At 42.1% G+C, this 21,009-nt stretch overlaps 2 protein-coding genes across 7 annotated transcripts in view; both read right to left on the bottom strand.

Annotated features, from left to right (window-relative positions):
• Mccc2 (methylcrotonoyl-CoA carboxylase 2) overlaps nucleotides 1-8,947 on the bottom strand; it is a 71,678-nt gene extending 62,731 nt beyond the window's left edge. For both annotated transcript variants that reach the window (XR_003377794.1, XM_005356424.2), the window contains exon 1: nucleotides 8,692-8,947. Coding sequence is in view for 1 of the 2 variants with exons in the window: in XM_005356424.2 (XP_005356481.1) it covers nucleotides 8,692-8,820 (129 nt within the window). In the remaining variant the exon portion in view is untranslated. The remainder of the gene's footprint in view (nucleotides 1-8,691) is intronic.
• Nucleotides 8,948-13,252: 4,305 nt separating this feature from the next.
• The window catches only part of Bdp1 (B double prime 1, subunit of RNA polymerase III transcription initiation factor IIIB), a 92,682-nt gene continuing 84,925 nt past the window's right edge, over nucleotides 13,253-21,009 (bottom strand). For 3 of the 5 annotated variants that reach the window (XM_013349674.2, XM_013349675.2, XM_026783697.1), the window contains 3 exons: nucleotides 19,109-19,373; nucleotides 17,368-17,617; nucleotides 13,253-16,230 (listed from right to left, as the gene is read on the bottom strand). In XM_013349674.2, coding sequence (XP_013205128.1) covers nucleotides 16,099-16,230; nucleotides 17,368-17,617; nucleotides 19,109-19,373 — 647 coding nt within the window. In that variant the 3' untranslated portion in view covers nucleotides 13,253-16,098. The remainder of the gene's footprint in view (nucleotides 16,231-17,367; nucleotides 17,618-19,108; nucleotides 19,374-21,009) is intronic. The other 2 variants (XM_013349672.2, XM_013349673.2) reach the window with 2 other exon arrangements.

Raw genomic sequence — 21,009 nt, 5'->3', positions numbered from 1 at the left:
TTTCCTTACATTTATTTATATGAGCGTGTGACACACATACGCATTCACACATCATAGCACAAGTATGGAGGTCAGTTCTCTCCACTGTCAGGTAAGACTTTGTGGCAAGCATCTTTACACACCGAACCACCTTGCTGGAACCTAAAGACCATTCTTATTTCTATTCCACTACAGGGCTAAACCCACCTATTTAGTGCCGAAATATTAAACAAAAACAAAACACAACTTCATCTTAAGGTTTCTTTCTCAAGAGGAGAGGGCGGGATAGGAAAGGTATGGGGAAAGGTATGTCAACAGTTATTTATAATTAGATGAGAGAAATAGGTCCGAGTTCTACTACATAGCAGTGATGACACAAAAACATTGTGTTGCATATTCTGAAAAAGTTAGAAGATGAATTTAATATCTTTTCACCACAAATTGTAAATATTAGGCTGGATAGATCACGGTGCACACCTATACTCCCAGCATTCCAGAGGCAGAAGCAGAAGGCTAGGTAATTGGAGGCCAACCAGGGCTACAAAGTCACAAACAAGCAAACCAAAATAAATGTTCGAGAAATGCTACTTGGATAGAGCACCTCGCAGTATAGGCATGGACTAAAAAGCCACATGGCACCCTACCAACAGTGGTTTCTGTGTCGATTTCAAAGTTAACAGGAGAGAAGATGATGTCCTATGAGTCGTAAAAGGGCATCATGAGGGTAGCAAGTCGTCTTCAATGGCCCAGGGTTTGAGATTCCACTTTCCCTCTCTGCCACTCTCAAGATAGCAGTTTCTGCAATCTATACACTCACTCTGAGTTTAAGCTCTGGGAAGAAGTTTCGCCCAAACCATCAACCCTTGTGTCTTTTCAGCTTTAAACAGTCGGGGTAAAAAGGCGCCCTGAAAACATGTACTGCTGGAAAAGATGGACCTTGGGCGTTTCCAAGCTTAGGGTTGAATTCGTTCCCCAGGTTCAACAAAAGGAACAGTACTCTGCATAAAACCCACAGACTGCATACCTTGGCAAGGGGCACGTACACCAAAGAACACTCCTCTCTATCTGTTTGAAACTGAAGAACTGGGGTGTTGAGATGGCTCAGTGGGTAAAGCATTGCTGACACCCCAAGCTCAACCCCAGGGGAGAAAGGAAGGAGCCGACTCCACAAAGTCCTCTGCCCGCCACACACGGACCACAGCACACTCCCTACCCCATGCTTGACACACATAACAGTAATAGACAAAAGTTAATGTGCATATATATTAGGGTTGATAGGGAGAAAGGAGAAAGGGTCTTTCCAGCTGCCATATGGAACATTATTTCTCCACTAAGTTCATCCATAGCAGTGACCCCTTAACCTCAGGGGCTGTGTCTCATTCGGTCCACAGACACCTGAGGCCATGGGCAGTACCGAAATGTTCCCCCCGACACATGCCTAAAACGCAGTTTAATCTTTTAAGTTAGGCACAGTAGACAATAACAATAATAAAGTGAAACAATTATAACTCATGGGACATGACAGTTATTTAAAATATGAGTTGGGTTTTTTTTTTGGTTTTGTTTTTTGAGGTTTTTTTTTGTTTGTTTGTTTTTTATTTTCAAGACAGGGTGTCTCCGTAGCTTTTGGTTCCTGTCCCGGAACTAGCTCTTCTAGACCAGGCTGGCCTCGAACTCACAGAGATCTGCCTGCCTCTGCCTCCCGAGTGCTGGGATTAAAGGCGTGCGCCACCACCACCCGGCTTTGAGTTGTTTTTTCCTTGACTTTTTTACTCAATGATTCCAGGAGACAAACTGCAGAAGGCGCATCAGTGGACAGCGGGGGGTGATGGGATTCAGTCCTGTCCAGTCCTGCTTAGCCAGCAGTTCTGGGGGAGCAGAGGAGTCGCATCTGCACAGATCAAGCCGTCGGGGTCCCACGGGCAGTTCTGGCGCCCCTGTAGTTTGTCCCCATTGTTGCTAACTTAACTTTGGTGGAGATCTTCAGACACAACAGGAAAGACTAGAGGAGCCCAAACATGGCCAAAGTTGCTTCTTTTGTCTTCTTTTTTTAGTTTGTATTTTTGTTTTCAAATTCTGTTTTTACTTATCCTAAAGAAAACCTACCACAGGGAGCAAGTGCTGTGGTTCCAATTGTTCAGTGTGTTGTTTTAATCTCTTCCTATCATTTCCTCGAATGTTCTGCTTGTAGATGTTTCCACTAATGAATCCTCAGGGTCCTTGAACTTGCTCTTCCTCCTGTAGAGACTCTGCTGTGCCTGCAGGGTTACTGGGGTTCTGTTGTGATTTTTAATTGTTTGCCCCATCAAAGAGAGATTTAGTTGACCACCCTGCCCTGCTCCATATACATACTCCTGATCCTAATTTGTTTTTCAAGACAGGGTTTCTCTGTATAACAGTCCTAGCTGTCCTGGAACTTGCTCTGTAGACCAGGCTGGCCTCGAACCCACAGAGATCCGCCTGCCTCTGCTTCCTGAGTGCTGGGATTAAAGGCGTGTACCACCACCGCCCGGCTAACTCCTGATCTCTCAGGCTTTTTGCAGACCACAAACACTAAAGTGCAGATCTGATGAGAACAGCTCACACACGTCCAGAGAAACCACGTGACCTCCGTCATAGAGCCCCAGACCTGAGGCACAATCTCTGTACCAACATGCTGCCAATCTAGAGCAGAGTCGATCTACACTAAGGGTAGACAGCTTTTAGATCTGAGGATCTCAATTGCTGGGTCATGACCCCTTTGGGGGATCGAATGACCCTTTCACAGGGGTCACCTAACACCATCGGAAAACACAGATATTATACACAGATATGGTTCATAACAGCAGAAAAATTAAAGTTACGAAGTAGCAATGGAAACAATTTTATGGTTGGGGTCACCACAACATGAGGAAGTGTATTAAAGGGTCACATTAGGAAAAAATGAAAACCATTGTTCTCCATCTTGACCCTAGCTCAGTCAGTCTCTCATTAAGAAACAGGGAAGGGAGCAGGCATAGTGACACATGGTGCAGGGGATGCTGAGGCAAGATAAATTCAGGGCCAGCCTGGGCTACATCATGGAAACTTGCCTGGAAAAAAAAAAACAAAAGCTCAGTTTAAAAAATAAGGGAAACTCATTCTTTGCCAGGGCCTTCTGAAGTGCTCAGTAGTGGGGGACGTGAAAGCAGGAAGGACAGACGGCCGCTGTGTGAAGAAAACAGGGCAGAGAGCATGGACCGAGGCCAGAGCGTGGACCGAGGCCAGAGCATGGAAATAGTATGCAATGTGTGTGCATCTCTTGCCCTGGGCAAGCCTCTATTATCTCCCTTTCATGGGTATGTTTGCATCAGAGTTGCTACTTCTAAGTGGAGGTCCCAGGAGATAAGACATTGCTTATTGTTTTGCTGTTGTTTTGATTTCTTTTAGATTTATGTACTTATTTCTTTTGTAAGACGCATGCATGTACATGAACCATAGGCCTGCCTGGTAACCTCACAGATCAGAAGAGGGTGTAAGATCTCCCAGAACTGGAGTTACTTATGGCTGGCTGTGGACCACGGTGTAGGTGCTGAGAACTGAACCTGGGCAAGTGCTCTCAATCGCTGAGCCATCTCTTCAGCCTTTTGTTGGAATGTTGACTGCATTCACCTCTGTCTTACCAACCCCACCAGCCTCTCTCCTGCTCCTCTCCCCAGTGAGCCCTCTTGGCATCTCATGGTTCTGAGGTGTACAAACTATTTATGACTGGGAAGGCCTGAAGGCTGTTTCTTCTTGGATGTATGCAGTCAGACCAGTCGCCAGTGGTCTTTGTGTGCTGTCCTCAAACATGAAGGCCCCTGAGGCATCCAGCCCTCTAGGGGCCAGGCCCTTCGCAGTCAGAACTCGGGTGCACATCCCATCCTTCATGTCCTTTGTCCCAAAAACCATCTGGAGTCTTATGCTGGCGAGGGTGCTGCAAAGCAAAGATCACACATTCTGTCTCACTCTTGGAGAAGGCCATGTGGGCTTTCCTCCGCACCGATCCTAGGGATGAGCCCAACAAATACAAGCAACACTAAATGGACTTGTGAGGCTGTATTGTGTGTGTGTGTGTGAGCGCGCACGTGCACGTGCACATGTATCACAGTTAAAAAGTCATGAATTTGAGAGAGAGTGGGGTAACATGATAAGAATTGGAGGAAGGAAAGGGAAGGTTTAATAAACCTGTCAGAGACTTCTATAGCCAGAAATGACACTTTTCTGGACTCTTTCGGCATCCACTCTCATACACGCGTGTGCGCGCGCACATACACACTTAAAAATAAAACAAATTTTTCAGAAAGCATTAGAGTTGCTGCATGCAGATGACTCCAGTTGGACCATTCAGTTCACTTCAGAGTGCATTGTGAGGCCAGGTGTGGCAGCCCATCCCTGCAGTTCCTGCTCAGAGGCTAACAACCAAGGCAGGAGGATTTCAGGAGTCTAGGAGTTCAGGTTCAGTCTGGGGAGCAGCATGACAAGACTCTCCACCTCTCCCAAAAATGAGTTACAGAGCAAAATAAATAAAAAAAATTAAAAAAAAATATGATTCAGAGCTGGGTGTGATGGCATGTGTCTATAACCTTAGTACTACAAGAGCTAGTTCCAGGACAGGCTCCAAAACCACAGAGAAACCCTGTCTCGAAAAACCACACACACACACACACACACACACACACACACACACAAAAAAAAAAAAAAAAAAGGAGGAAGCTAGAGAGACGGCTCAGTAGTCAAGAGCACTTGCTGCTCTAGCAGAGGACATTGGTTCAGTTCTCAGAAACAACATGGAGAAATAGTTCTCAACCTGTGGGTCTCAAACTCTTTGGGATGCACAACCCTTTCACAGGGCCGCATATTAGATACCCTGCATATCAGATATTTATGATTCATAACAGTAGAAAATTAGTTATTAAGTAGCAATAAAAATACCTTTCTGGTTGGGGTCAGCACAACAGGAGGAGCTGTGGCTAAGGAGGGCAGCATTAGGAAGGCTGACACAGATACCCACAGCAAACCCATAACTCCAGTTCTGGGGGAATCTAATGCCCTCTTCTGGTTCCCATAGACACCAAGCACACACACGGTACATATGAATAAATGAATACATGTTATTTAAAATAACATTTAAAATAAAAAATAAAATGTTGAAGCATCTCAATTTACACTGTCTATGACTCATTTTATATCTAAGAACATGATGTAGAAGTTAGAAGTGGAAAAGAAGGAAAAACTGTCTATGCAAAAGTAGCCAAAAAAAAAAAAAAAACCTAAAATGTCCTCACTCAAGAATCACAAATAAATGAAATCAATAAAGATATTTAAATTAAACTACTATAACTTTGCCATTTAACAAAGCCTTCAAAGGATGATGGGAAAAAGAAGTTATATTTGCTGTTCCGAGTGGCTGATAATTGCACACCCTAATGCAGATGGATCATACAAACCCACTAGCAAATACCATCTCTCTCATCCACCAAATCACTGAGCTATCTCTCTAGCCCTGGCACTTGTTTTTGAAAGAGGGTCATGTATTGCTTTGGCTGACCTCAGACCCCTAATCTTAAGAGGTGCTCCCATATGCGTGCAACACCATGCCTAGTTTACACTTTAATATCCTGAGTTTAATGTACATATATCCAATACTTTGATAGAAAATCAAGCTAGAATTGACACACTGGATAGCTCCAGAAGTGTTGTACAGGTCACAGGGAGAAAAAAAAATCAATGATCTTACTCAGTACTGGGCCCTGCACATTGCAAAACCAATTTCCTAAGCAAGATGTGCCCACTGGTGTAATAGCGGCATAACTGTTAGGAGATAACCAACCACTTTCTGGTTGTGTAACACGAAGGGGCCTGCTTGTTGGGGTTTCCGTCCCATGGAGTACCCCACAGTCGGCAAGCCCCAAAGAAAATCACACAGAGAACTCCATAAGTTATAAAACTGATTGGCCCATTAGCTCAGCCTACTTATTAGCTCTTGTAAATTATATTAACCTATTGTTCTTATCTATGCTAGCCATGTGGCTCAGTACCTTTTTCAGCTGTCAGGTTACATCTTGCTTCTCGGTGGTATGGGCAGGAGTGGGAGTAATGGGCTTCCTCCTTTCCAGCATTCTCCTGTTCTCATCGCCCTGCCTCTACTTCCTGTCTGGTTGACCCACCTATACTTCCTGCCTGGCCAATCAGCGTTTATTTAACAGATGATTGACAGAATGCAGATAATTCTCCCACACCAGGTTGGAGTTTGATGTCTATTCCACAAAATGGAATTCACGTCTGGCACTGTGAACCTGGTCAAAAGTCCTTGGCTTGGGAAGTCATGGGCTCTAGGGCAGGAAAGTACTACTGTTGCCCTGCTGAACAAACATGTTGTCAAATTAACTGTCTGTTTCTAAACATTTATGTTTATACACACATATGAGCACTGCTCTCAACCTCAGTCAAAGAAGCTTCTGTAGCAGTCAATGGAGAGATTCATAACCGTCAAAGCGCGGAGGATAAGTAACTATGAAGTACTCAGCCTTAAACGAGACATCTACATCACCCTCACCAAGACACAAGACTAAGGGACCAGCATACAGGAGGGTGTGGAAGGACTGTAAGGAGTGCTGCCTTCTGGATCCAATACAGCTATTGTGCTCAGGAGCTCACTGCAGTTGCGGCTACCCAAACAAGACCCGCACCAGGTCAAGCCAATGAGATCCCTCAGCAATAGGTTTCAGTGAGTTTTTAAGAGGGGCGGTAACTGAAAAGACGGGAATATGGGAGGGTAGGACATGTTGGGAAGTGTCTAAGGAAACTGGGAGGCGAAGCTGGGAATAGATAACATTAAGAAATAACAGCAGGGCATGGAATCCCAGAGGTGGGTGATCATCAAGTTCCAGCTTCATCTACCAAGTCAGTTCCAGGATAAGCACGGCTACAAAGAAAAACTTTGTTTCAAATATATAAACAAACAAAAATATACTTTGTATTTGTGTATGAAATTGTCAAAAATAAATAAGAGTCCTAAAAATAGTAAAATAACTGTATTCAAGAAAATGATGGCCGGGGGGTGGTGGCGCACGTCTTTAATCCCAGCACTCGGGAGGCAGAGGCAGGCGGATCTCTGTGAGTTCGAGGCCAGCCTGGTCTACAAGAGCTAGTTCCAGGACAGGAACCAAAAGCTACAGAGAAACCCTGTCTCAAAACAATATTCAAGAAAATGATGGCCGGGGGGTGGTGGCGCACGTCTTTAATCCCAGCACTCGGGAGGCAGAGGCAGGCGGATCTCTGTGAGTTCGAGGCCAGCCTGGTCTACAAGAGCTAGTTCCAGGATAGCCAGGGCTACACAGAGAAACCCTGTCTTATAAAAAGAAGGAAGGAAGGAAGGAAGGAAGGAAGGAAGGTGATAGTCGGAACCATTAGGTAGGTGAAACAACTAAAGTCAGGAAAACAAATGCCACATTGTCTCCATATGCAGAATTAGATTATATATATGACATGACATGTATGCGTGTGTATATACACATCATGACATGAAAGTAGACTATCTGAAAGAGGAAAGGGACCAGCAGAACAGTGGAGAGAAGACAAGATTGTAATGTATGTACATATCACATTATTTTGCACAGCTAGTATATACTAATTTTATTATTTTATTCTGTTGTGGTGGTGGTGTCTTCTTTTGGGAGGGGGAAATCTCACTTTGTAACTCTGGCTGTCCTGGAACTGGCTTTGCAGATCAAGTCAGACTAAACTCACAAAGATCCACCTGTTTCTGCCTCCCAAAGGATGGGACTAAGGCTGGGATTGAGACTGGGGTCAGCACACCCAGCTAATACATGTCAATTTTAGAGGGCAAAGGTATCCACATTCTCTTGATTTTCAGACTAGCCTTCATCTTTCAATTTGAACTGCCAAGTCTTTCCTAACCTAACTCCGTTTCACCCATAACTTCATGTGCGTGCAGCCTTTCCGGAGTTAGAAACCAGTTACCACACAGACTCACAGCTATCTGACTTCTTGTTCACATCTCACAGCCCAAAACGAGTTCCATTCCTACACATCCATGCCAAATATTTAAAACACTGCACAAACAATTCGGTGTTTCTAAGTTAACTTCTTCCCAGACAAAAACTGCTGGTTCTGCGAAGAATTTAGATGTTATCTTTACAGGCTTAGAAGCCATGGAACAGACTGAAATTTTCCAGCTTTGATATTTCACAACTTACAAGTTGCGTCTTTGGTCTGAGGAAGCCTCCCAAGTCCAAGGAAAGCTATTTAAAGGTAGGTAGGATATGTATTTATTGTTAACATAATTATTTAACAAACGCGTGTGAACAAGGCCCAGCGAAAAGGTGGCTGCCACAAGACCCCTAAGGAATATGTTGGCCATTCAAACATGAGGACCCCACCTTTGAGAACCCCGAAGTTGCCAAACTGGGCTCAAGCATCTGCAAACTTCCCAAGAGGCAATGCTAAGAGGGGTTTTTAGAATCACTGATTTTAGTGACACAAAAGGCCAGTGCCAGTTCTAAAAGTGAACTAATATCTCACCGGGACGATTTTCTTCTGCAAACTTCATAAGACCCCATTGCCTCCCAGAATGATGCCTTGAGCTGCAGAGGAAAGAAGAGCAGAGATCCAAGCGTGCCCACCCTCCGGCCGCTGGAGACTCTGGGCCAGCAGAGCAAGCAGGGCCACCTGGACGCTCTCTCAACCTACCTGGTAGGTGGAGGAGCCCGAGTCAGGCTGGGTGCCTAGTCGGGCCACCGAGTCCCCGTGATAGGCGCGCGACCGGGAGACAGCGGCCCGAGCACAGGGCCGCAGAGCTGACCTCAGCGCGCCCCACATGGCGGCGGCGAGCACCGAGAGAGCGAGGAGAGCGAGGGCGGCCCGCGGAGAGACGCTTCGCCCGGCAGATGTGCAGCTCCGGGAAGCTGCTCTACCTGAGTCCTCGCACAGCAATCCTGGTCCACCAGCTCCCGGGCCAGCCCCTGCACACGTGCCATCGCAGACCACTTCCCATTGGTCGGGGCCGCGCGCCACGCCTCTCGATCCCGCCAATGAGGAACAGAAGAACAGCTCCGCGAGGCCGGTTTCCATCGCGAGCCCAGGAGCCCTAGGTTGACTAGAGGGCGCCGCTGCAATCCGGACAGTGGCTGCACGGACAGCGTAGGGGAAGCGCTTTTGTTCTGGGCGTGCAGCCGCCCCTAGCTAGCCCCTCCACTGCAGAGCACCTCTGATCACTCTTAAAACGTGACAAATTGTAGACACCAGAATTGAGATGTTCAGGAAGACACCCTCAACACACCCATAAGGATTAAAAACACTAAACGAAGTCCCCTAACTTCGTTTTTTCTCCCCCACTCACATACTTATTGAACACTTACATGCTATCATTACACATGCTTCCTTAGAGGAGAAAGTAAAGCGTTTGGAACATCAAAAGAATGGACAAGCTAGAGAGAGGGTCGGCTATGGTCTGGGAGTGAATGTGGTTCCAGACTTTATGAGCGCTTTATGAGAGAACAGCACAAATGACTACCACTCGAGTAAGAGCCAGATCAGGTAGGAGCACAACACAGCTGAAATGGAAACTAGGTAGGGCTGCTCTCTCTTTCTCTCTTTGGGGCCAGGGACTTCACTAATTGGCAGCTTTAAGGAAGAAGCCTTGCCAGCAAAAAACTATGGTAGCTTATCAAGTAAAGAGTCCCATCTTGCCAAATGGAATAGAATGAGAAAGAGCCCAGTCTGAGTAGGGGGAACAACCTGTCAGAGCTCCACGTTTTATTTATTACCGTGCAGCAAACAGTACAAACACCAGCATTGCTGCATCCTTTGCCGTAAATCTTTAGGAAGGTTTATGAGATGGTTTATGCTATGCAGTTTAGTATCCTTTGAGGCAGTGTCCGTCTGTGCTGCTATAAAAGGCTGTCTGAAACTAGCCACTTGAGGGCATAGTGGCACACACCTTTAACCCCAGCATTCCAGAGGCAGGGCAGGTGGATCTCTTGTGAGCTAGAAAGCCGCCAAAGGCTACCTACTTAGTGTGACCCTGTCTCAAAAACATCACCACCAACAACAAAATAAAAGTTACATGAAACTAGGTAATATATAAACAGAAATATGTCTGGAAGATATGATGTCCAAGACAAAGGTCCCAGCAAGAATGGTGCCTTCAGAGAGCAGAGTCTCCTACGATGTTTTGCTGCTGCATCATCTGGAGCCCAACAAAACGGAGGAGTGGAAAGAAAGAAAATGCCCTTCCTCGACTCTTATAAGGACATCTAAGTCCCATTCATGAGAGCAGAGTCCTGATTCAGTCACCCTCTGAGAGACTATGCTTATCAATAATCTAGCACCGGAAAGTTTTACTTGCTTAGTGGCATGAGTCTGGGGGCCTCAGCAACCTATCGAGTTGACATTCACACTGAGAACTTCTGCCAGCCTAGGAATTTAGAGGCCAATCTGAGCAACAGACAAAATGTTGGAATGTGAACTTTGGAGAAGACACCATCATCATTTGTAGTGTGATGTTTTACTCTTTACTCTTAAGACTTTGGGGGGGGGCACCACCCAGCTCCCATATAAATCACACATGGAGACTTATTCTTTGTTATAACTGTCCAGCCTTAGCTTGGCTTGTCTCTTGCCACCTTTTCTAAACTTAAATTTTCTGTCTGCCTTTTGCCTTTGGACTTTTTCCTTTTCTTCCTTCCATTTATCTTAGTTTCACTCTTACTCCATGGATGACAGGGTGGCTGGCCCTCTGATGTCCTCCTCTCCTTGTTCTCTTGCTCTCCTCTTCCTTTCTCCTTCCATTTATCCTCTCTGCCTGCCAGCCCCGTCTATCCTTGCTCCTGACTAGCTCTTGGCCATTCAGCTCTTTATTAGACCGTCAGGTGTTTTATACAGGCAAAGAATCACAACTTCACAGAGTTAAACAAATGCAGCATAAACAAAAGTCACACCTTAGAATAATATTCTCCCACAATCATACAAATAGTGTTGGGTTGGGGGTGTAGCTAAGTGGTATAACGCTTGCCTAGGATGCAAAAGGTTCTGAGCTCCATAAACAGACACACACACACACACACATGAGAAGAGAGAGAAGGGGGGAGATGAATATGTCTTCTATATTAAATGGTGCTTATTTAGAGGAGTGATACTTTGTGCACATACATGCATGTGTGGTGTGATGTACGTGCATGTATGTGCAGGTGCACACGTGGAAGCCAGAGAACACCAGGTGTCCTCCCTGCCTTATTCCTTTGAGATCAAATCTTTCACTGAACTTGGAGCTAGAGGTTTGCAGCTAAAAAGCCTGCGATCCTTCCATTCCTATACAGTCCTGGAATTAACACAGACATGCAGTAATTCCCAGCTTGTATGTGGGTGCTGAATCCAAACTTAGGTCCTTATACTTGTGCAGCAAGTGCTCTTAGGGCCTAAGCCCTCTATATCCCCAGAATTGACAAGGTTTTAAAAATCTAAGGGAAATGTGGGCATTTAAGTAAACTCAAAGTGAGTTTATCAATATGACATTAAGTATTCTACCTTGCTATATAAGTTGACCCCAAATAAGGTCTTGCAATGCAGAAGAAAACCTACAGAGTCACACAACATACAGGCAACATAAAAGAAAACAAACCAGAGCAGTTGACCTGAATGAAGCATTTATTCCTATCCCTGAGGCCAAAAGAAAAATGTTCTATTAAGTCCAGCACTCAAGAGGCAAACGACAAAGATGAGAAGTTCAAAGTTAGCCCAGGCTACTTGTGAGTTTGAAGCCAGCCTGGACTACACAAAACTCTGTCCAAAAAATTATTTTTTAATTTAATTAAAATAAGTATCAATTGCCCCTCCCACCCCTCATGAATTCCCACCCCATCCCACTCCTTCTCAAATTCATCTTATTCTTTAAATATGTATGAGTGTGTGTGTGTGAATATATGAATGCAAACTGATGTGTGTTACATATGTTGTAGGTAGGACTGAATATTTGGGATTGAACTATTAGGGTCTTAAGATTTACTTTAATTATGTGTATGCATCAGTGACTGTAACAAAGTATAAAAATGAATGCAGTTGTCCAGAGGCCAGAAAAGGGCCAGCGCTGCCCTCAAGCTAGTTACAGCAGGTGGTTGAATTTGCCAACAAGGGTGCTGGGAACCAAACTCAGGTTCTCTGCAATAATGCTCAAGCACTGAGCAATTCCTTATTCTTGCTGTTCCCAGACACTGTTTCAGTTTGCTTGTCTGTCCTGATGGCAGTCCATTACTAAGGGAAATCAGCCAGACTCAAGGCAGGAACTGGAGCAGACAGTGGAGAAACACTGCTCCCCAGCTTGCTCGGCTCCCATTGTACATGACTCACAACAGTGGACTGGATCCTCTTGCAGCAATCATCAACAGGAAAATGCCCCAGACTCATCTAGAGGCTGACTTTTGGGCGGTATTTTCTCAGCTGAAGTTCTCTCTTCCAAAACAATCACGGCTTGTGTCAAGTGGGGGGAAAAAACTCAGCAAAGACAGGATCCTGCTACACATCCAGGCTGAACCCAAATCCCCACTCAGGTAGCACCACACACGTCTATGTAAGTTTTCATAAGCTGGATGATATAGTCAATGCCTACACCATCATAAGAAAAATAAAAATTTCGCTGGGCGATGGTGGCGCACGCCTTTAATCCCAGCACTAGGGAGGCAGAGGCAGGTGGATCTCTGTGAGTTCGAGACCAGCCTGGTCTACAGAGCTAGTTCCAGGACAGGCTCCAAAGCCACAGAGAAACCCTGTCTCGAAAAACCAAAAAAAAAAAAAAAAGAAAAATAAAAATTTCTATTTCACTATATCTCTAAAAGTAAACAGACAGAGCAGTTTAGCTAGATACATATCTCTTTGACAGTGAGAAAAAATCCACAACTTTTATGTAACTAAAGAAATGGCCATGCTAACCAAGTTACTACAGATAATTCTCTCAGCAAAAACTTTTGGGCAACCAATACTTGCCAATAAACAATTCAAAATCCTTTTTGTTTGTTTTCAATTATCTCTGGGACTAAAGCTTCAATTTCTCTCTTACAAAGAAAACAAAGCATGTGTGCCAGGGAGGAAGAAGCAAAAGGTCTTGAGCTATGTAAAATTCATTAGAAAACAAATAAGAGTAAACAAAACTTTAAATATGCAGGAAAGCCCATCATTTATTCTTGTAAATTAAAAGAATCCTTCACAAGAAGTATCAAGAATTCTTCTAACTATGCTATGTACATTTTCTTTTCTTTCTTATTTTTTGAGAGCGAAGGGTTCACTTTGTCAAACCACACTGTTCCTGCCCCTGCTAGTGGGTTATGGGATTATAGAGTTGAGACACCACCATACCAGGCAATACTATTTTTATAAAGTATAGATGATAACTGAAAACTGAAATTAGTTAATGGAGCATAAATATCTTTTGTTGTTTTGAAAAGGACAAAACGAAAATGATATAAAATAACTTTTTATTTACATTATTTTTATCAACAGAACATAACTGCTTTCTTTAGAACAAGAAAATTTACAAATGACAGATATTGTTTCTTTTATCAAAAACTCCTTCAAGCAAGGCAGTATACATGGTCACCTGCATTAAGAATAATATGGTGGTAAACAGTGGATGTTCATTTTTTTATCTATGCCTTAATCATTTATCAGCAATTAGACTTTTAAACCATGACTGGCCACCTGCTTAGATGTTAAGTGTTCAGGAGGAAAAAAGTCAGATTTATAACAAATTCCTGGAAGCATGTTTACACCACCAGGGATCTTTCCGCCTTAAAGCTAAGTACACTGATTGTGTTTCTCTTCCCAACATCTGTTTTGAGGCTGTAACAGCTGGACAATTTGTGACTGACTTGATTCTCTATACAACGAACGCCCTTGTACTCTTTATACAATAAATTACATCTTACATAAAATCAGTTTTACAGACGAACAAGAGACAGATGTTAAAAAAATAAATATTATACAGGGATAAATAATAGTTTAGTCGCGGTGATCTAACCCAAGTAACATTAAGAAAAAAAAAAACCTTTACAAAACAGAAACTTTTAAATTTACAAACGGCATTGAAATAGCACTGTGAATTAACCCATGATTTTGTGACATTAATCACATGAGAATTTCCATCTAATTTATAGATCTTCCTTTACAATCAAGATGTAAAATCATACATTTTTACCCTAAGACACAGAATGAGAAATATGCTCACGGTAGGTTTCAATGGACTAGCTTCACTCTAAGACTCACTGAGCCCTACTAGCCTTTCCCGCTTAGGCTAGAAAGCCAAAGTGAAAACTTTCTTTTTCACTTAACTTGAAAAGTGGTCATCATTTTATCAATATATAAAGATGAAACTTAGCTAGATGTGAAAATACTTTTCCAATTGAAGTACTGATCATTTCATAATCCACTCAACACAGTTTTCTAAATCGTAGGCACATTTTACAACGCCTATGACAAATAACTCCTAAGCAGAGACATCAGCACCTTCAGATAAGAAGCACTTGGTCCAGGACAGGACGCTCCGTTGGCAGAGCTCTTGTGGGAAGCCTTGGCTCTACTCCAGCACGGCATTAAGATGCACATGATGCTGCACTCCTGTAACCCAGCTCTAGGAGTGGAGACTGGAGGACCACACTGAAGAACACCATCCTCTACAGAGTCCAGGGCTAGTCTGGGACACACAACCCTGTTTATAGCAGGAGAGGGGAGCGCGGAGCTATAGCCGAAGACATGTCGCCTAAGTAATAGCCCAGGCACGTTCCTGCTCCTCCTGAACCAGCAGGGCCACACAGCTGCCACTACAGTTTCTAACTACTGAGTTAATGTACTGAGCTATGAGATTTTTCTAATAAAAATCAATAAATTTGGTCTTTCAGATTAATTTGAAACAAGGAAAATCTGTTAAGAGAATTAAGACACATATAAATCACTAAGTCTCAAAATTAAAAAAAAAAAACAACCTAAGTTCATAATGATGACGATCACGGCTTTGCAAAGTTTTCCTGTCGTATTTTCTGCTTTAGCAGAAGAATCATGTTCTGTGGTTAAAAGCCTACACATCCTGCGAGCAGAATTTAGTAGGGAAAAATCTATCACTGTTTTCTTCTTTTTTTTTAAGGTGTGTGTGTGTATGTAGAAGATTGTTTTATACAACATGTCTCTTAACATTAAGTTTTTTTTTCTTCCAACAAAAATCCTGAGATAATAGAAGAAATAAGAAAAGCAAAAAAAAAAAATTCACAGTATAAATTCAATGTACTAAAGTATGAGAAAAGTATTGAAAATATAGACACCACCTAAACATTTTAATTATGACATTTTAAAATAGCTTTAAAAGTAAAGAGGAAAAGGAGACAAATTATTTGTTAATGCCTTCTTTGCCCACATCTGATAAGTGAAAATAATTAAATCGGGATATGCTTTTAAATAAAAAAATTTAAAAATAAATAATCTCTTTGATGTTCAATCTTTATAAATAGCAAGTTTAAATACTAGATCTTCAATTAGAACTAATGTTACATCACCATGAATTAGAAAAATACACATTTGTCAGTCAAATAGCTAATAATAGAAAAGTTTTACCTTTACCATACCAAAGTGGAGTTTCACAACTTGCTTTCATATACTTATAGGCAAATAAACAGACCTTCATCACCCTCCAAAACAAAAAGAAAAAAAAAAAAACAAAAAAAAAACATACACACACACCAACAGAAACAAAACCACCTGTACAGAAGAAGGTCACTAATGTTAAATACAGTCAAGCTCCAAGTATGTCAGCACTATGATTTCTACAGACGTGTATCCACAAGTCCAGCTGTGCTCAGCACAGGGGGAGTCAAATGTAAACAAGTTAAAATGTCTGTCAGAGAGAGCAGTCTTAATTGCTTGGTATTTCAGAATGAAATGGTTTCCACTGATTATAAAAGCTTTAAACTAAGCTTAATAAATATTCGAAAATTGACCTAAATAAAAACAGGCAGTGGTACTTTTCTCAACACTGCTTTGCTGACATCAGTGACTCTGGAAATTTCACACTTATGACAAAAATAGAAAGAAAGGAAGAAAGGAAGATCCCAGAAGAGGGCTTTATTCTGTTTCATCCACTTCAATGAAGATGTCACTGAAGACGAACTCCGAGACTGTGGTGGCCTCCTCCTCACATGCCTGTCTTGGCCCACTTTTACATTTCTCTTTTAACGATGGCTGTTCAGAAGAAACCTAGGAAGAGGAGAACTAAATGTAATACAGTGTGTATATACTGCCAGTGTACAGAGTGAGTTCAGGCTAGTGTTAAAAACCTCATTCAAATAAAAAAAGAAGAACAAAAACACACTGTAATACATTCACACCACACCACTATTTTGCAACAAAAAGTAACAAGCTACTGACTCAGAGACAGAAACAGCATAATCTCCAGGTAAGCCAGAAAAATCAACAAATTACTAATATACAAAACTATCTGAATGGATATTTAGGAAGCTCTGTTGGTGAGGGAACCTAATCTGAAATGTGTAATACAATGCATGCAACATTTCTGAAATGACAGACTCAATGAACAGATGGTTAAGGAGGGAGTGGAGGAGGAAGCAGGCCCGTATACACAGATGGACAACACAAGGGGTTGGCAGCTGTTCTGGACTGTCATTGGGCCAATGTCAGAGTTGGAACAGCATTTTGCAAAATGTTGTTAGCACTGAGGAAAACTGGGGAAAAGGTGAATGGATTTACTTACTTACTTACTTATTTACTTACTTACTTATTTATTTACTTACTTACTTACTTACTTACTTACTTATTTACTTACTTATTTATTTATTTATTGTGGTGTGTCTAACAACTACACACAAAATTTACAATGACCTCAAAACTGGAAACTGTGAGGAGAGAGTGAGACTGAAAGCCGCACATACGGGGTTCTGTTATTGTTTCTAGTTAGACAAATGCTCACTGGTCGTATGTTCCTAGAGCGCATGAAGCCCCAAGTTAAATCCCCAGCACTGTAGGGGGCTGGCTGGTCCCTGCCCTCAGACAGCTGCAGAATGCACAGAAATGGCATACAAACATATTCTACAATTATGCTTCTTTGAATTTTTATGTGCCAGAACATTCCTCCTAAGACAAATAAAACTACAAATAGTACTTCATTTTGCTTCTATAGGTCAGCAGAGTCTTTGATTTGAAGGAATGACAATTAAGTATACCATCGATGGCTTGTTCAATAGCTTACACTAAATTAGCTGCATTTTTGTGGTAAATGGAAGTTATACTGAAATAATTTCTGACCTGCAACTGAAAATAAATTGCTACATTTTCCCTAGTTGAGATGACATATAGAATGCAACAGCTCTCACATACCTGAGCTGCTGACTTTCCAGTATCATCAGACTGAGGATCAGTAATACTTGGAGATGGGAGTGGATCAGAAGAAGATTCTTCACTTTTTTTCTGGCTTGTATTAAGTAGATTAGGTTTTTTCAAATTTCGTCGTGATGCAGGTATATGAGGCTTTAGGCGCTTCTTACTATGGGTTTGAGTCGCTTCGTCAGAGTCCAAACTATTTTTTGGACATATTAAAGACAAAAATCCCAAAGGTCTTCTGCCAGGTCTAGAAATGAAAATACAGAGATATTCAACAAGTATGTACAAAAACTCTCTATCTATCTATCTATCTATCTATCTATCTATCTATCTATCTATCTATCTATCTATCTATCTATCTATCTATCTATCTATGCAGTCAGGATGTTTCGGACTCAGCCTCTGAGTCCTGTGATGCTACACGCATGTGTTAGCACACTCAGCGAAGCACACTCCTATGTAATGGTGCACAGCACTCAGAAGGCAGAGGCAGAGTGAGTTCCAGGACAGCCAGGGCTACACAGAGACCCTGTCTCAAAAAATAAAAAACAAACAAAAAGAACTAAAACAAAGAAAAGACACGGTCTTAGTGTAACTTTACTTGCATTAATGCTAAAGAGGTGCACTGTACTGAGTACTGATGAGACTATGCTATGATGTCTATCTACGACAGGGGCAAGGCTGCCCAAGCTGAAAAGTGCACACAGGTCACCTGGGGTGCTATTAAGAATAGAACTCAGAATTTGAAACAAGTGCAGCCTGAGTCAAATGACGTCTACAGTGCAAAAGCACTCTAAGTTTTAGGATGTGCAGTGTTCATGGCACAGCCGCTTCTGTGCTGCAAACAAAGTAGGACAGCTGCAGTAGAAACCACATGGCCCTGCACCTAAGTAGATCCCATAGGAGCTATTTCTGATAAAAGTTTATTACTCTGCCCTCCCTTTTGCTTCTCAACTTGTTTTAAACCTGGTAGCACTTTCTTACTATTTTCTAATTTCAGTAAACCCTAAAGGTTAGAAAAGATATTAATGAGTTCTACTTTCTGCATTTAAAGATAATAACAAAAATAATAATAGATGAAAAAGCCCTTTTTGAACAGGGTCTCTTTTTCTGTTTGTTTTTGAGTCAGGGTTTCTGTGTAGCTTTGGAACCTGTCCTTGAACTTATATAGATCTGCTTGCCTCTGCCCCCTCCGCCCCCAAATGCTGGGATGAAAAGTGTAAGTGACCACTGCCTGGCTAAATAGGATTTCTTTATGAAGCTCTAGACTAGGCTGGCCTCAACTCAAAGATCCTTTTGAGTTGTCTCCCCAAGATGCCTTTGCTGTCCCCCCAAGTGCTGGAATTAAAGAAGTTAGCTACCACAGCCCAGCCTGACATAGCCTTTTAAAAACATTCATGTCTTCTCCCCTTAGTGGAAGCTAGTGCCTGTTGTCCTCCACTTACCAGGTTAAAGCCTGTTATTACCAATTACCCTAAAGAAACAAGGTGGTAGCAGTAGGTATGACCCTACAGAAAACCAATTCTACAAGCCTAAGGGGAAAAAATGACATAGTATTTAGAAATCGAATAAAACAACTTCCAGAGCAACTGGACACCAACTCTATGTTGTCTCATAGACACATAACTGATAGAGGCTACATCTATAAAAGTACTAGGCTCTGGGTTTCATCTCTGTTATGCATGTCACAACTCATCTGGGGACAGAGAGAAAGTCACTAAAGAATTTGTAACAATACCTGGTCAGAGGAGGTTTTGAGGATGATGTCATGCTATCCCTTTGTTCTGAACTAGAAACAGGACCAGTCTTCTCTTCTTTATCAGACACCATCTCATCCTGAGGCAACTGAGTCATGGTCTTTTCCACACAGGCATCTTTTATTTCATCAGGAGATCTCGATTCTACATTCTGAGAAGTTGGTTCACTGTATTCCTTTTGAGGTTTAGGAGCTGTATGTGTGTTCTCTGAAGTAGGGAAAACGCCTTGTCCCATGCAAGACTCTTCTTCAAAGAGAAAAAAAGAAACAGAGAGGAGAAAGAGAGAGAGCATATTGAAATATTTTAAAAGTCAATTAACTAGGAATATCTGAGGTATTCATGGTGTTCTATAAACCTAGCTCAGCAAAAACAATCTGTATTATATCAGTGGAGTAGACTACTAGGAATTACCAGTTGAAGTAGGGCATGCTGGTTTAAGCCTGTAATCCCAGCACTCAAAAGGCTAATATAAAAAAAGACTGTTGCGTTCGAAGCCAGCCTGGTCTACAAGAGCTAGTTCCAGGACAGGAACCAAAAGCTATGGAGAAACCCTGTCTCGAAAATTTTAAAAAAGAAAAAAAAGACTGTTGTGTAAGTTTTAGGCCAGCCTGGGATATACAGGGAGTTCTAGGCCAGCCTGTCCTATAGAGTGAGACCCTATATTAAAAAAAGAAAAGAAAAATGATTTGGGGAACTGGAGGTTGCCAAAGCAGTAGACCAAGAACAGTCTATGTGTTACACCAGGATTGACAAGTCAGGAAAAGAAAGTATAGAATACCCCAAGGAGAAAACAAGCGAGGGCATGAGCAAGCAAAAAAGAGATCATAGGACAGCTGGAAAGCATGCAATAATAGAAAGACTAAGCAACAAAAACAAGGAACCAAGGCCAGCACTTAGGAGGCAGAGGCCGATCTCTGTGAAGTCAGCCAGCCTACTGAACACAGTGAGTTCCAGGCCAACCAGGGCTACATCTTGTATCTCTGGGTGTGGTTATACATGGGAGGCAAAGGCAAAAAGATTGCCAGAAGTTCAAGAACAGCTAAGAATAGACAATGAAATACTGTCTTAAAAACAAAACAAATAGAACCCAGAATTATCTGTCCCACCAATGTGCAAATTGGCAAGCTGCAACACAAAAACCATTAAAAGGCAAGTCAGCACCAGAACTGGGAAAATGCAGGACGAAGAACTCAAGTCTACTAGTAAAAATGATCAATGATTTCAAAGACACAAACATGTAAATAAATAAAGTAATCAATTCAGGACCCAGAGAAGACTTAGCAACATAGATGTAACCAGATTTTGAGAGATGAGAATAGAGGTAGGGAAGAGCAGGGACAGGCAAAGAATAGAACACAAATAAAAGTGTTGGAAATCACAAAGTGAATCAAATTAAAACCACAGTGAGAAAGCATTAACAATAGGCCAGAACAGCTCTCTCCCAAAGATAATAACAAAATATAACATAGAACTGTAGTAACAGAAATAGCATGTATGTATGTAGATATAAATATGTAATTCAGTAGAATAAAGGAAAAGTAATAAATATGCAATTACAGCCACTTGATTTTCAACAAAGGAACTAAGAAACGAAGAAAAGAGAGCCTAGTCTCTTCAATGAAGTGCTGAGAAACTTCACTGTGCATGCTGGTTACTCTCATTCAGAATGAAGCTAATTAGCTATCTCTTATTTTGTATAAAACTCAGTTTAAGAGCTGGAGAGATGGCTCAGAGGCTAAGAGCACTGACTCTTTATCCAGAGGTCCTGAGTTCAATTCCCAGCAACCACATGGTGGCTCACAGCCATCTATAATGAGATCTGGTGCCCTCTTCTGAAATGCAAGCATACACGGAAGGAATGTTGTATACATAATAAATAAAT

This window comes from Microtus ochrogaster, chromosome 19, assembly GCF_000317375.1.
Source record: "Microtus ochrogaster isolate Prairie Vole_2 chromosome 19, MicOch1.0, whole genome shotgun sequence".
Taxonomy (NCBI): Eukaryota; Metazoa; Chordata; class Mammalia; order Rodentia; family Cricetidae; genus Microtus; species Microtus ochrogaster.
Note: the sequence above shows the minus strand (reverse complement) of the source record. Positions and strands in the feature narration are given on the sequence as shown.